At 47.7% G+C, this 14,665-nt stretch overlaps 2 protein-coding genes across 22 annotated transcripts in view; one reads left to right on the top strand and one right to left on the bottom strand.

Moving 5' to 3' along the window:
- The window catches only part of PPIP5K1 (diphosphoinositol pentakisphosphate kinase 1), a 48,773-nt gene extending 39,861 nt beyond the window's left edge, over nt 1–8,912 (bottom strand). For 10 of the 17 annotated variants that reach the window (XM_038580233.1, XM_038580230.1, XM_038580226.1 and 7 more), the window contains exons 1-5: nt 2,361–2,507; nt 1,370–1,565; nt 845–935; nt 533–618; nt 41–195 (exon numbers count right to left, since the gene is read on the bottom strand). In XM_038580233.1, coding sequence (XP_038436161.1) covers nt 41–195; nt 533–618; nt 845–935; nt 1,370–1,565; nt 2,361–2,507 — 675 coding nt within the window. The other 7 variants (XM_038580218.1, XM_038580219.1, XM_038580221.1 and 4 more) reach the window with 7 other exon arrangements.
- Nucleotides 8,567–14,573, top strand: LOC478277 (creatine kinase U-type, mitochondrial). Of its 5 annotated transcripts, none has more exons than XM_038580243.1 (10): nt 8,567–8,722; nt 9,577–9,861; nt 10,496–10,694; nt 10,898–10,993; nt 11,368–11,589; nt 11,725–11,810; nt 11,932–12,055; nt 13,658–13,792; nt 14,002–14,127; nt 14,331–14,566. In XM_038580243.1, the coding sequence occupies exons 2-10, from the start codon at nt 9,713–9,715 to the stop codon at nt 14,445–14,447; spliced, it is 1,254 nt and encodes a 417-aa protein (XP_038436171.1). In that variant the 5' UTR covers nt 8,567–8,722; nt 9,577–9,712; the 3' UTR covers nt 14,448–14,566. The 5 variants fall into 5 exon arrangements, with proteins under 5 accessions (XP_038436171.1, XP_038436170.1, XP_038436172.1 ...); XM_038580242.1 differs by having other exon boundaries at nt 8,568–8,722; nt 9,544–9,861; nt 14,331–14,573; XM_038580244.1 differs by having other exon boundaries at nt 8,698–8,715; nt 9,544–9,861.
- The last annotated feature ends 92 nt before the right edge of the window (nt 14,574–14,665 follow it).

Here is a 14,665-nt window from a genome sequence, read left to right on the forward strand (position 1 = left end):
TCCTATTTGACTTCCCCAAATGCTCAAATGTTTCCCATACCTTACGGAAGAGGCGCTGACTTCCTCCTCCAGCTGAACTGGGGTAGTAGATGTAAACATTATGGTCCTCTGCACTCACTGGCTTCTCCACAAAGGGCTTGGGAAAGACAGCTCCATTCACCTCTACCTGGTCTTCACCCTCTATCAGGTTGCACTCTGAAAGACAGGTATGTGGTCATTCCTAGGGTTGAGAATTGTAGAATACTTCCAAGTCCCATTTCTCTGTGTTTTAATCTCCATAACCCCCAAATTTCTGTGACCATATCTTAGTAATAGATACAGTAGTATGTATATGGTATATAAATATAATAATATCTATGTAAGAGGTCCAAGGCACTATTCAGGGCCCATAGTTCTATCCATAATCTATCCATAATCCAATAATGAAAGGCTCACTTAGATAAGTAGTACATGGAGATATCCAGAGGATGGACAACTGGGCTAAGTGACAGAAAGCAAGGCAGGGAAGGACTGGACAAAGCCAGGTACTCACCTTCAGGCCGGGCGGGGTCACGGTTGAGCACAGCATATCGAGGCAGATCAATACCCTCCTCCTGCAGGATCCGGTACACCTCCCTCCTGTCACCCCCAAATAAATTAGCTGGGAGAGGTGGGGGATGGAGACCAAGGGAAGAGGCTAGGGATTTCATTTGTTCAGGAACTGGTAGATATCACGGCACAGAACTCAAGAGGGTATGATGCAAAAATTAAGCATGTTTGTTTGACTTTGCCCCTCCCAGAACGTGCTCTCTAAACAGGCATGATCTCAGGGCTACCCATCCCACCAATCAACAGAAAGCTATACCTATCCTGGATGTAATACTGCATAGCCAGGTCATTGATAAGAAATGGGTTTCGAAGCTTGGAGTAAGCAACAGCTTTGTCCAGAGGAAATCCTGAGATGGAGAACGGAAATTGATCAAAGAAAAAAAGTGAAAAAGACAGAGAAAACAGCAAGAGAAATAGATTATTAATGCTAAAGTTGCCACTTAGCTCCTCTACCCATCCAACCCATCGCTTATCCTTCTACCCAACTTCCCAAGTCTAGAATATCCATCAGGAAAAAGTGAAAAAGATATTATTCTTAGGGTCCTTTCAGAGACACACAATTCTGTCAGAGACCCTAAGAGCCTGAGGTTTGAATATGGACTTTAAACTACCACCAGCAACTCTTCCATGATACAGGGAAAGCAAACCCCTCTTCACCCTTCTGTTCTCCAATGTATCAGGAAGAGCTGATGACCTCTGTACTATTTGACAGTAAGAACTTCATCTGCCAGTCCAGCATTCCCAACTCCGTTCCCTCCCATTTTCCTTCATAGACTCCAACCTTTGGAGTGGAAAGAGATGAGGCAGTGGCAAGATGGCCAGTTTTCCACAGGCTCGTTGAGGATCACATCTTCTCCCAGAATGATAACCGTTAGGTAGTCAAATCTGCAGAGTCGCTCTAGGATTTGGGTCATTGGCTTGGACTTGGATTTCTTGGTCATGGCACAGATGCCAACAATGATCTGAGGTTCAGGAGGCTATAGAGAAGAAGTGCTATCAGGAACTTAGGAACTTCCAACCAAGACCATCCCTATGAGGGAACACTGTCTCATCTCCTTTGGGCATAGTTTCTTTCTTTCTTTCCTTCCTTTCCTTTCTTTCCTTTCCTTTCCTTTCCTTTCCTTTCCTTTCCTTTCCTTTCCTTTCCTTTCCTTTCCTTTCCTTTCCTTTTCTTTCTTTCTTTCTTTCTTTCTTTCTTTCTTTCTTTCTTTCTTTCTTTCTTTCTTGACTTATTTATTTATTCGAGAGAGAGAGAGAGAGAGAGAGACACAGGCAGAGACACAGGCAGAGGGAAAAGCAGGCTCCATGCAGGGAGCCCGACATGGGACTCGATCCCAGGTCTCCAGGATCACACCCTGGGCCGAAGGCAGGTGCTAAACTGCTGAGCCACCCAGGGATCCCCTTGGGCACAGTTTCTTGCCAAGACTTTGGACCTATGGGGTAAATGCTGTCTCCTAACTTAGGTCTAGAACAGAGTGTGTATAAAGATCCCTATTGCCTAAAAAGTGCCTTTCCACAGTAGGAAATGTGTGCTCAGTTAGAAGAGCCAGAGAACCAATAACCATGACACAACTGGAGGAGGGCGTAATGGCAGGGGATTCAAAGAGAAGTAATCTAACCAATCTCTACTGCCTCTCCACTTAGGATGGGGCCTGTTTATGACAAAGAATCTATGAATTTGCAAAGAGCAGAGAAGTATCTCTAGCCAAAGGAATCTCAACTCTCTATGAAAGGGGTCCCAACACCAAGTTACATCATTTTCTTAGTCTTACCACTTCATCCTCCTCATCCTCAAGGAGCTCGTTGTCACTCTCTTCTGTCCTCATGCCTATTCCACGGGTGCCCAGCCCCTCATCTCCAGCTCCAAGGAAGAAGTGGGCTGTGGCACTCTCACCCTCACTGGCCGGCAATGACCACATCCCCGCTGGAGTACCCACTCATCCCGCTCTGCAATGGAGGGCATCCCATTAGTTCAGAATCCAAACCCCATGGCAGTGGGTGGGAATTGGGTGTGGAGTATCATAAAATAAAGAGGGAACCACAAGGAGACTAGGGGAAACAGGAAATAAAACTGTGGTAAGAAAGAGCAATAGGAAAGGAAGCATGTGGGCTATGACTTGACATGACTAAAGATCCCTAAGAGAAAAAGCAAGGTCTCCCTTTTCCTCTGCTCACCCTATACCCAACCATGAGACTGGTGAGAGGATAAGAAGGTTAACCCTTACAGTGCTGGCATGTCCCTGATTCTGCCAGCAGGAAACACCATTAAATCCAGCAGCAAGAAGAAAAGGCAGTTCTTCATGGGAGGCTACTGTTGATTCCTACCAGAAGAGAAGGTTAGAGTGACATTTCCAGTTTTGGATTCATTACAAAATATTCCTATCCCTTCACCATCTCCCCATAGTAGTGTTGAACTTAGGGATTTAATTCAAGGTCAAAGAGAATGAGAGAGGTCAACTGCCTTTGACCTTAACCCCATCTTCATTCCTACCAAGGATTAACTCAAAAACCATTTATTGAGAGCATCCTATGTTCTAAGCATTATACCAGGACATTAAAATTCTCTATGCCCTGTCCCTCCTTCACATGCTCCATTTCATTTTTTTAAAGATTTTATTGATTTATTTGAGAGGGAGACAGCATGAGAGGGAGGGGGAGAGAGAGAGAGAGAGAGAGAGAGAGCGAGCATGAAGGGAGGGTGAAGGGCAGAGAAAGAGGGAGAAGTAAGCTCCCCTGAGCAGGAGCCAGATGTGGGGCTCAATTCGGGGATCACACCTGAGCCTGAGCCAAAGGGAGACACTTAACTGAGCCACCCAGGCACCCTCACGTGCTCCACTTTAAAAGACAGATGCGCAAGTCCAGAAAAATCTGTCAAGGAAAGAGGTCCAGGGCTGACTGGGAGGTTAAGTATATACAGGCATCCATACAATAGCCTCCAACCCATTCTCAGACTGAAATGGGTTTTTCTCTTTTACCATGTTTTCTCTCTACCATGTCCTGGTACTAAAGACCCAGGTCTGGCTTAGGTCAAGGGCCCTTACACCAGAAGCTACAGTAGGAAAAAATTCTGCCTAGATCCATAATCCATGAGACTATCTTAAAGACTTACATTTGAATCAGAACAATCTGGTAGTTCCACTTCTGCACACATACACCTACAGTAATAGTTCCTAACTGTGATTATGCTGGTTAGGGGACATTTGGTAGGAAGCATTTTTGGTTGTCACAGCTAGGAAGGTGCTATTGGTGTCTGATGAGTAGAGGCTGAGGACAATGCTTAACAGCTTTAAATTCATAGGATACTCCCCCACAACAAAGAATTACCCAGTCCAAAATGTCAGTAGTGCTGAGGCTGAGAATTTCTGCTGTAAAAAAACTCTCCTGCATAATAAGACATGGGCAAAGATGTTCATAATCTCACTGCTGATAATGGGAAAAACTGAAAACTCAGAGGTCACAAGTAGAATGGATACAGTGTAGAGTGGATACAAATGATAAACAGCAATTTTTAAAAATGAATTGAAGATGTAACAATATGAACAGCTTCCAAATGCAAACAGCAGACATACACATGCAGTACAATTCGGTTTGCATAAATTAAAAATATTATATATGTTTGTGACTGTATACATAATTAGTAGGAGTCTAAAAATATGGACTGGAAAGAGAGACACTAAATTCAAGATAGTGGTTACCTCTGAAAGTGGAAATTGAGAAGGATTTGAGTGGAACTTTACAACCCTTATCTGTAATGTTTATTTCAACTTTTAAAATATCTGAACCAAATACACAAAAGGTCAACATTTGTTAATACTAAATTGCAGGGATACGGGTATGCTGTTCGCCCCCCCCCAAAAAAAAAAAATTGAGTCACCCAGGAACAATTTTTCACATTCTCCAAAAGTTTTCAGAAATAATAACCAATGACTCTAATGAAAGGCACAAACACCTTAAGTAGATAGATTTAGTCTTTTTTTTTTTTTTAGATTTAGTCTTACAGACTTTTTAAATAGTCTTCAACAATTATTTTGTATTTTTATTTTAAACCCTGCCATTGCCAAGTGGGATTTGCAGCTTTGATTAGAAAGTTACAGCTAACCTTTATGACCTTCTGCTTGTCTCCACTAGTCAACCACAACATGCTCCTTCTACTTAACATTTCCAGTTGTTTACTACAGATCTTATACATACACTGCCCCCTCCTGATGAATAAGCTGTTTCTTTGAGCTCCTTTTTAGTGACCTGACCCAGTTTCCATGATTTGTGCCATCCCCGACGTCCCTATATAGTTTAAACAAGAAGAATTTCGTTGCACCCTTTATCCTTTATCCGAAGCAGGGGCTTTCGCTCATGTCTAAGGTTCCTAATCCTTCACCGTTTTGCGCATGAAGTCCTTCCTGGTTTTCTACTGAATGTATACAGTCATTTTCCTGAAATTCTATTATGACTTTATAACAGGGGATGGTAATAGAACGCGGAAGAAGAGTCTGTTCACAAGTAGGGGCTAAAGAGAGACAGAATGGCCTATATTCATAGTTACCAAAGCAAGGATAGAAGCCTGACAGAAAGAGCCATGAAATAAGCCAGGACTTCTTTAGATGTACCTCTGAGCAGGGCTGGGACTTCATGTGGTACCCCAAGAGCCACTCCCCAGTTTTCTGCGCCCTTCTCCGCAACCCCCTCTCCCTCAATACTTCGTTACAAAGCAAAAGAAAACTTCACAGTCCACAAAGGGCTAAGGGCAGTCTAACTCCGGCCTGAATCCAAGCAAAAGGAAGGGGGAAAAGGGAGGGTCGGAGGCGGGGAGAAGATAGGTAAGGAGAGAGGGTGGGGCAGGTGGGCAATCTGGGAAACCCCTATGTTAAATCGGATCTGAAGAGGGGGGTGGAAGGGAAGGGAAACTGTGTAACTTCTTTCTCCCTTCGGATTCAGGGCTGTCTGCAGTAGTCCTCTGATTTCCTTAATGGCCAGGCACCCAGCGGAGGGCACCATCAGCCGCGAAGGGGAAACGTCAATACAGCGCAGGCAGGAATATGTCCAGCGTCGCAAAACTTCTCAGGCCACCAACCCCTGCATCTTCTTCCTAAATTCCTTCCCTGGGATGCAACGCTTACCTCCTACACACCCATATCCTGGCACTGATGGATTGTGCTTAATGCCCTTGTTCCATCAACCCACCCACTCCTACTTCTTCCTTTCCCTGATTTGCTAAAATGACTTTCCACCGGCACCCCCCTCCCCCATCACTGATCAACTAATCCAGTTAGCAATCCCACTGATGCCCTCGCTCAGCGATCCCCCAGCATCAGACAAACCCTGCACACCCGCAGACGAGTCGCCACGCTGGGCCACAGAGTTGCGTGGAACCCGCGAAGGTCCCCAGGAGGAACCAACGCCTGAGACCCCCGCGTCCTCGCGCCGGCCCTCTCCGGGGTCCCCGCCGGCCCGCAGCGACCCGCCCCCCTCCTCACCCAGACCCGCGCCGCACGCAGGGCGCCCTCCTCCTCCCGCAAACCCTCGCCCCGCTCCCGGCTCCCGCGGACCCCTCGGCGCCTGTCCTCACGCGGCTCCCGGCCACCGACACCGCGCCCCGAGGCGGCTCCACCAGCCTTCGCCCGCCCCCGCCTCACTCTCCCTACGCTGACACCGAGGCCTGCCCGCTGGGCCTCTTTCCCAGGCTGCCCGCAGCCGGCACGGACCGCGGCCCTCCGCACCCCCGCGCCCGCACCCCCCAGCCCACCCCCGCGGATACCGCCCCCAGCCCCCAGCCACTCCCCCACCGCCCCCGGCCCTCGCTCACCCGCCTCCCTGCGCTCGCGCAGCCGAACCTGCCGTCAGCGACCCCTGACAGCCACCCAATCAACGCGCGGCTTCCCCGAGCTGTCACCAATCAGCGGAGGGCGCGCACCGGCAACAGAGTCAGGCTGCGTTGGCCCGCACTTCTGCGTGGAGGAGGGTGGCCTCTAGTGGCTGTGGGGCGGGAGTGCAACCTGATGCTCCCCTTCCTCCAATTCCTGGCTGCGTCGGCACGGCCCAGATGCTTGGTTTAGACAGAGACTTCCCAGCGAGACCAAGAGCAGGGAACAAGCAAGATGCAGAGAAAGAGGTACGAGGTACGTGCCACTGCACGTCCTTGAGACCAAAACCAGGTTTTCCGTTTGCTTTTTGAAACAAAAGGAGTATGACCTGCTTAGGGAGCCAATAAATGTAGATTGAAAGTGTTAACAGATGTAGAGGCGTTACAGGTAGACTGGAGACAAAAAGGGACAAAGAGAAAAACAAATCAGAAAGTTAAGGGAAGGAACAAAGAGACTTATTTATGGCGGAGTCAAGAAAAGATGGACTTGGAAGACTGGACAAGGCGGTTCCCATCTCCACAGTGGGCGTGGTCTTAATCCCTGCAGCCTTGGAACCAGACAAATCTAGGTTTGAATCCTGGCCTTGCCTTTCATAGCTGTGTAGCTTTGGACAAGTCACTGAACTTCCCTCAGCCTCCATTTCCTCAGCTGTAAGAGTGATTTAAAAATCTAATCATACGGTACTGGTTATATGAAAGCATTTTGTTTTCTTCGCATTTTTATTCTTATCTTTTCATCCTTACTTGGGGTTTCCCTGGTCAAGACAATCCCAAATTCCCTGTTTCTTCTCTGCAACCTTAGGGATCACACCACTTTTTCAGTCAGGTGCATCATTATATTGACCCCAAGGCATCCTGAATGAGATAGAGATGATTCTAAGGACCATCCATCCCTAAGGGAAATAGAATCCTCCCTAGTTCTGCTCAGGCTCATGTCCTCTCCACCACTCCAGCCCTTCAAACAAGTTACTAACTTGTCTTCTCACCCCCCTGAAAAATGTAGGCTCAGTCCCTGGTCATCCACTGGAACAATCCAATTCAATAAAATTACACATACTAGAGTTCCTTATAATTATAAAGCACTTTATAAATGCTAAACAGTATTGATATCATTATCATTAAAGAAGTCAAATACATGTATTACTTCTTGCGTGCCGTGGGATAATTTTTTAAAGTGAGCATTAATACATCATGTGGCTGTTAGATGCTCACAGAATAAGAAAAGTACACACATACATGTCTTTTCTCAGCAGAGCTAGTATTCAAATTTGGACAGCTAGTCTCCAAACTTGAATGCTTTCTCTAGTCCTCTGGGCAAGTCTTATTTTTCCTTCTGTAATTCTCTCTTCTCGTTTCCTACCTCTTTAATCTTAGTAACCACCCTCTCAAACAAATAACAACCCTACTGCTCTGGAAGATTATCTTCCTTCTTTATCTGGGTAGATATATACCATTCCAAGTAATTATATTTGCTTCCTCATAACTACTCCTTAACTTAGACAACGAGCCCAGGGGTAACATTTTCTATCTCCCCAAAAGGGACTTTAACTACAGAACTCTATCCTTTGATAATTGCTCTCCTACCAGAAGAAGGAATTAAGTGACAGACACAGAAGAGAGGTGGATGGCTCTTAAGGATACCCACAAAGTATAGGAGTAGAGGAGTGGGGTCTCATCAGTGGGGCCAGAGAACAATGTGAAGGGAATTTCTCTTTCTCAAATAAGATTTCCAAGTATCTTACTATCTTGTGGGTATGCCAAGACAGCTGAGAAAAGGAACTAACACCACCATGCCTACCCCACCTTAACTGACTTTCTATACTGAAGTCCCACATCTATCTCTATATTGGCTCCAGTATTCATTCTCTTTCCTGCCAGGACAAAGGTCAAGTCACACCTAAGTCACATTTTGAGGTCTGGGTACACACCCTCTCAATTCTGAATACACACCTTGTGAGGAGAGAGGACAGAGGACCAGTAGGAAGGCAGCGATTCCCTGGCAACCTTATGCCCTTGAACACCACTCCGCCTTACATTCTGGATTAAACAGCATTAGGGAGCCAAGAGAGGCAACACTTGTGGTGGTTGGAGACCTGTGCCTGCCTGTCCCATTCCTATACCTCGTCATCTTACCACACCCTTCACTTCTCCTTATGCTCCCCTCCAGTCCAGGAACTGGAAGCTACAAAGAGGGAGCAGAAGGGAGAGGCGGAAGAGAAAACTAACAATTCCCTGTCCAACCCCAGCTCCATACCCAGTGCAACCAACAGGTAACAGGTAGGCAAGCTTGCAGAGAATACTCAGAGGGAGTCCTGTGGGCAGCAAATAGTTCTGAACAAGGATAAAGCTTGAAGAATTAAAAGATCAAAGGTGAAGTAGAAGCTCCGGAGGAGGGTTGAGGGGAGAAAAGCTGGAGATCATGAGAAGTGGAGGCAGGACTTACGGCTTCAGTCTTGGGAGCGGAGTGGGGGTAGAGAACACAATATAAATGGGGTAAGAATTAATGTTTCTCTGGTTCCTCTCAGGGAATTCTTATAAGAATAGCTCAGGTGTCGCAGGAGGGCACCTTGGTCCTCTTCCTGGTTTTAAGGAGAAGGTGACCTTGAGCCACCCAGTGTCTTTTCCTGTGCCTGTCTCTGCGTGCTCTCTTCATGTCTTTCTCCGGTATCTGTACTTCTTTGGCGGTTTCTCCCGCGGCCGCCTCCCCTGGGCATATGAAGAGGTTGCAGGGGAAGGCCGAAAACTAGAGAAGGTTGTGCAATGTCACTTTCACACTCAGAGTGACGAATCGGGTTCCCAGTTAAATGGAGAGGCTTGGGGGAAGGGTGTTCAGCTTTCTCGGGTCCCCTTGGGTGCTGTCCTGTACTTGGTGCTGAAATCTGGGCGACCTCATCCCAGGTGGGCCCGCATCCCCGGCCTACGGCGGGGAGCTCCCGGTCCCTATTCTACCTGGCGGTGCTTCCCACCTCTGCCCTCGCACACCTAGCGCGGTCGCAGGCGGAAAGGCGGGGCCTGTGGGAGCCCCACCCCTGGAGACTGCGGCTGGGGCCTCCCTCTCCTCCACCGCCCGCCGCTAGCTCATTGCGCCTCTCCTGCAGTCCGGTTGGAACCCGCTCCCTCTCCCGCTCCAGCCTCCACTCCGGCCCCCATTTCGGCTCCAGCTTCGCACCCAGTTCCGGCCCTCAGACCTCCTGGTTGCACCCTCCCTCCCCGTTCCTGCCCTGCGCCAGCTCCCGCTCCGGGATTGAATAGCCGGAACCTCAAGCCATGGCTGGTCCCTTCTCTCGTCTGCTGTCCGCGCGCCCGGGGCTCAGGCTCCTAGCTTTGGCTGGAGCTGGGTCTCTAGCCGCTGGGTTTCTGCTCCGCCCGGAACCTGTAAGAGCCGCCAGTGAACGACGGAGGCTGTATCCCCCAAGGTATCAGTGTCTGAGGCGCAGCGGTGTGTGTGGGGGAGGTGGTGACAGGAACGAAGATGGGGATGGAGAGGAGGACCTGGGCAACAGAGAAGGGTTATAATCACGAAGGCTCTGGAGTACAGTGCTGTACAATCTGGAAACGTCAGTGGATTGGGGATTGAGGCCAAAACCGTGAGGCTAACGCATTCCTGGGGACCTGTAACCCGCAGTCTCCGCCCCCAAGCCCGCTCGGCCCTGAGTTCTGGCTGCACCCACTCTGCCCAAATCCCTAATTGAGAAACCAGGAACTATCCTTTTCGCTTTCCTCCATCTCCTTTCCTGCTGTTTCCCCTAATTTCCTGAATTCCCGTCCTTGGTCTTTCCCCTCCCCCATCCCTAATGTTGTGCTAATGGTAGGAAAGAACTGAGCAAATCTGGGGGAATTGAGCCCGCCAGCCAAAGGAAACTGGAACTGTTGGGAAAGAATAGACCCTGAAAGTCCCTAAAGAGATTACCAAGATTTAGCCTCCCTCTAATCTTCCCTTCTCCTAAGGAGCAAAGCTAGACATGGCTAACTGGATAGCTCCCATCTGACTGCACTGGGTCTAGGCCCCCTGTGCCCTCTCTCCATGGTTACTGGGTACCCCCTCCCTAGCGCTGAGTACCCAGACCTACGAAAGCACAACAACTGCATGGCCAGTCACCTGACCCCAGCAGTCTATGCCCGGCTCTGCGACAAGACCACACCCACTGGTTGGACGCTAGATCAGTGTATCCAGACTGGCGTGGACAACCCCGGCCACCCCTTCATCAAGACTGTGGGCATGGTAGCTGGAGATGAGGAGACCTATGAGGTAGGGGGCCCCCAGAGTTTCCCTGATGACCCAACTCATCTTCCCAGTAATCCCAGCTCGTTCCCCCAACAGACCCTTCACTTTCCCTTAAGGCTGGACCTTCCATACTCATGTTTTCTGACCCAGTGAAATCAATCCACGACTAAGGCCCTGAAAGGGATCCCCTCTCTTTAACCACCCTCTCCCTCTTAATTCCCCATCAGGTATTTGCTGAGCTGTTTGATCCTGTGATACAAGAACGACACAATGGATATGACCCCCGAACAATGAAACATACCACTGACCTGGATGCCAGCAAGGTAGGTCAGATATTCCGCTTCTGATTTGCATTGCCTTATGTACAACGCTCTGTTTCTCCAATCCCTTCACCTTAATTGCTTCCTGACTCAGAGTCATTAGACTGCTGAGCTTTTAGTCTTGGTGCGGGGGAAGGAATTGTATCTTAAGAAGCAGCAGATATGGAGAGAAGGTGGATGAGAAAGACCATACCCCAAAATAAGCAGTTTGGGGAGGGTTCATATTGCCCCCTTCATTTGGAGTACTTGCCCTTTGGACTTCTTCCAATGCATGCAGTGAGGATCCTTACAGTTCTTAAAGTCTCTCCTTTCCCCAGGGCCCTCAGTTCCCACCCACTGTGTTTCTGTGACATATATTAATTTCTCTTATTCCCTAGATCCGTTCTGGCTACTTTGATGAGAGGTATGTATTGTCCTCGAGAGTCAGAACTGGCCGAAGTATCCGCGGACTCAGTCTCCCTCCGGCATGCACTCGGGCAGAGCGACGAGAGGTGGAACGTGTTGTAGTGGATGCATTGAGCGGCCTGAAGGGTGACCTGGCTGGACGTTACTATCGGCTCAGTGAGATGACAGAGGCTGAACAGCAGCAGCTTATTGATGTGAGGGGCGTTGAGAGGGAGTTGGGTTAAGGAAGCAGATGGAAAGAAGAGTCAGAGGGGAGGGTTGGCCAGATGAGACAGAGGCCCAGAGGCTACTGTGAAGATTCTTAAACCAAGTCCTTTTACTTGCTTCAGGATCATTTCCTATTTGATAAGCCTGTGTCCCCATTGCTGACTGCAGCAGGAATGGCTCGAGACTGGCCAGATGCTCGTGGGATCTGGTATGAGGCTTAACTTACCTTTTTTTGTCCCCATGTCCCTTACGTGCCTCTTATTCCTCTATCTCCCCCAGTTCTTGACCTGCCTCTTGATCCCTGTCTTTCCCTCTTTTCTACTCTTCAGGCACAACAATGAGAAGAGCTTCTTGATCTGGGTGAATGAGGAGGATCATACACGGGTCATCTCCATGGAGAAGGGTGGCAACATGAAGAGAGTGTTTGAAAGATTCTGTCGAGGCCTCAAAGAGGTTGGAGAAGAATGTATAAGGGAACTAGGTGGGAGGACATAAGGAAAACCCAAAGACCATACCACCTAATTTATCAACCAATTCAGGACACTTTTGATAGCAAAAGGGATCACCATCAATCATTGCAGGACAATATATTAGGACTGTCCAGGGAAAACCAGGAAATATGGTCACCCAAGAATAGAAGATAGAAAGAATGTCACGAGTCCAATGTAGTAAATAAAGCAGTTGCCAGATAAGACAAAAAGAATAACTGAGATAGTGGGTCAGTGCCTGGAATGTGTGGAGTGTGCAGATAAAGAAAAATCTGAACCTGGATCATTGCAGGGAATGAAAGCTTGGTATGTTCATGATTTCAGTGTAACCAAGGTTGGCCTTTGCTCTGAATTCTGTCTTTCTTGCTAAAGTATCATGTCTGGTTTTAAGCTGAGAGGAGGGGGGAGACCAGGGAAAATGAAAGATGGAATGGCTGAAGTTCCAGAATGTGTGGCTCTACTGAATCTTCAATCTTATATGGATTAGGTCTCTATATTCTATTCTAGATTAGAAATCCCCATAAACCCAGTTCTTATTGTGTATTCTCATATATACAATTCTATTTTGGACTCGTAAAGACAGAGAGCTCTTCTTCTTTTAGATTCTAGCTAGGAACTTTTTATTGTTTTTGGCAAATAACAGATAACATATTCTGACTGTAAGTGGTAGGGAAGTGCTTTTCAAATAATATTCCTCAGGTTTCTCATCTGTGAAATTAGTATAATAAGGCTTCCTACATTTTATGTTGTTGTGGGGATTAAATGAGAAAAAGGCATGTAAAATGCCTGGCCTATAATCAATGTTCAATAAGTGTTACCTCCCATTATTATTTTTCTAGATGGAAGAGTTTCCCCTTGTTCAACATGTAAAATAATCCCCCATGCCATGGTTTTTTCCTAAACTATGAACAAGATCCCCTTTACTCACATTAGGTAGTTTTCATGTCCATCACTTCAGCAGATCCTCTGTCTTTTGAACTCTAATGGTCACCTCCATGATTAGGATGCTCAAGTGAAACAAAACACCCTTTCCACAATCCCCTTCCCACCTCATCAAGCATACACATAACTCTGAGTGCGGCTCTTCTGGACTGTTTTCACCTTTCTCTATGACTTCTCACATGTGCTCTCTCCACAGCTAACAGAAGGCTCTCTTGCCTCTTCCTGTTGCAGAGCCTACACCCTCATTTTATGTGTGAAAGAACCCTTCCAAACTCCAGCCTCATTAGCAAAGCAAAGATAATCCATGCATGCTGAGCTCATTAAATAATCATTCCTTTCTCAGTTCAGTTTACCACCTCCACTCATTTCCCTAGATCATCCTGAATGCATCATTCTCCCAAGTTTCTCTTCTTCCACACACAATATACTTTTCTGTAATCTCACCATTATAGGCTTGCAACATCAAAATTACCTTGTATGTGTGATAATAACAAAGCATTTACACACACACAGCACTGTCATTTTTTCATAGCCCAAGTTTCTGGTTCTAGAGTTCCTGTAGGTCTGGTTAAGGGAGGGTTCACGTATCCCTGACTTTTCACTAACAGCGACTTTGTGGACTCAGGTGGAGCGGCTGATCCAGGAGCGTGGCTGGGAGTTCATGTGGAATGAGCGTTTGGGATACATCTTGACCTGTCCGTCTAACCTGGGCACTGGACTTCGGGCAGGAGTGCACATCAAACTGCCCCTGCTAAGCAAAGTAAAGGAGTTGTGGGGTTAGAGTGGGGTGTGAATGAAGAAGGTGGCTGTGTGTAGATGGGAGGGTGTGGGCATTTTGGAAAGGAGCCAGACACATTGTGGCTTAGAAATATTAGGGGAAAGAGTTCTGAGCAGGTTCAAAGCTCTTTCAGGTAAAATCAGTCTCTGCCCCAATTGATCCTGCCCTTAACCCTGTGCCCTCCCCTCTAGGACAGCCGCTTCCCAAAGATCCTGGAGAACTTAAGGCTCCAAAAACGTGGTACTGGAGGAGTGGACACAGCTGCCACAGGCAGCGTCTTTGACATCTCTAATTTGGACCGACTGGGCAAGTCAGAGGTGAGATCCTTAGGGATTAGGGTGAAGAGAGATATAGGTCTGTGGGGGTTGAGCTATGACGGTGAGTGAACCCCAGGAATCTGAAATGAAATTCAGGTTGAGTGGGGAGGAGCCTGGAAATGAGTGCCTAGAGCAGGCAAATCAGCACTAAAGAAGGAAACTCAAGTTATGGGAAGCAGAAATCAAGGGTTAGTGTCCTTCAGGTGGAGCTGGTGCAGCTGGTCATCGATGGAGTAAACTATTTGATTGATTGTGAACGGCGTCTGGAGAGAGGCCAGGATATCCGCGTCCCTCCACCTCTCGTCCACAATAAGCATTAACTCCCCATTCCCCGAAGATGACTCAAGATCCCCAGGACTTCTATCCATTCTAATGTGGCCCATTCTACTTGCCCTGGATGCCCCTAACTCCCTTCTGTCCTAGTAAAGACTCCTTGCTATGCTCTAGTTGTCTTTGTTATTTCTAATGGTTGGGGTGAGGAGGGACTAGCCTCCAGGAAAGGAAAAGAAGCTGTGGGGTTATTTATGATGAAAAGAAT

Source organism: Canis lupus, chromosome 30 (genome assembly GCF_011100685.1).
Source record: "Canis lupus familiaris isolate Mischka breed German Shepherd chromosome 30, alternate assembly UU_Cfam_GSD_1.0, whole genome shotgun sequence".
NCBI classification, from domain to species: domain Eukaryota; kingdom Metazoa; phylum Chordata; class Mammalia; order Carnivora; family Canidae; genus Canis; species Canis lupus.

Bases quoted from the DNA above. Each gene is read 5' to 3' on its own strand.
- LOC478277 (XM_038580243.1), top strand. From the start codon at position 9,713: ATGGCTGGTCCCTTCTCTCGTCTGCTGTCCGCGCGCCCGGGGCTCAGG. The intron at 10,994-11,367 runs GTAGGTCAGATA...CTTATTCCCTAG, and splicing joins CTGACCTGGATGCCAGCAAG to ATCCGTTCTGGCTACTTTGA. The intron at 12,056-13,657 runs GTTGGAGAAGAA...TTGTGGACTCAG, and splicing joins TCTGTCGAGGCCTCAAAGAG to GTGGAGCGGCTGATCCAGGA.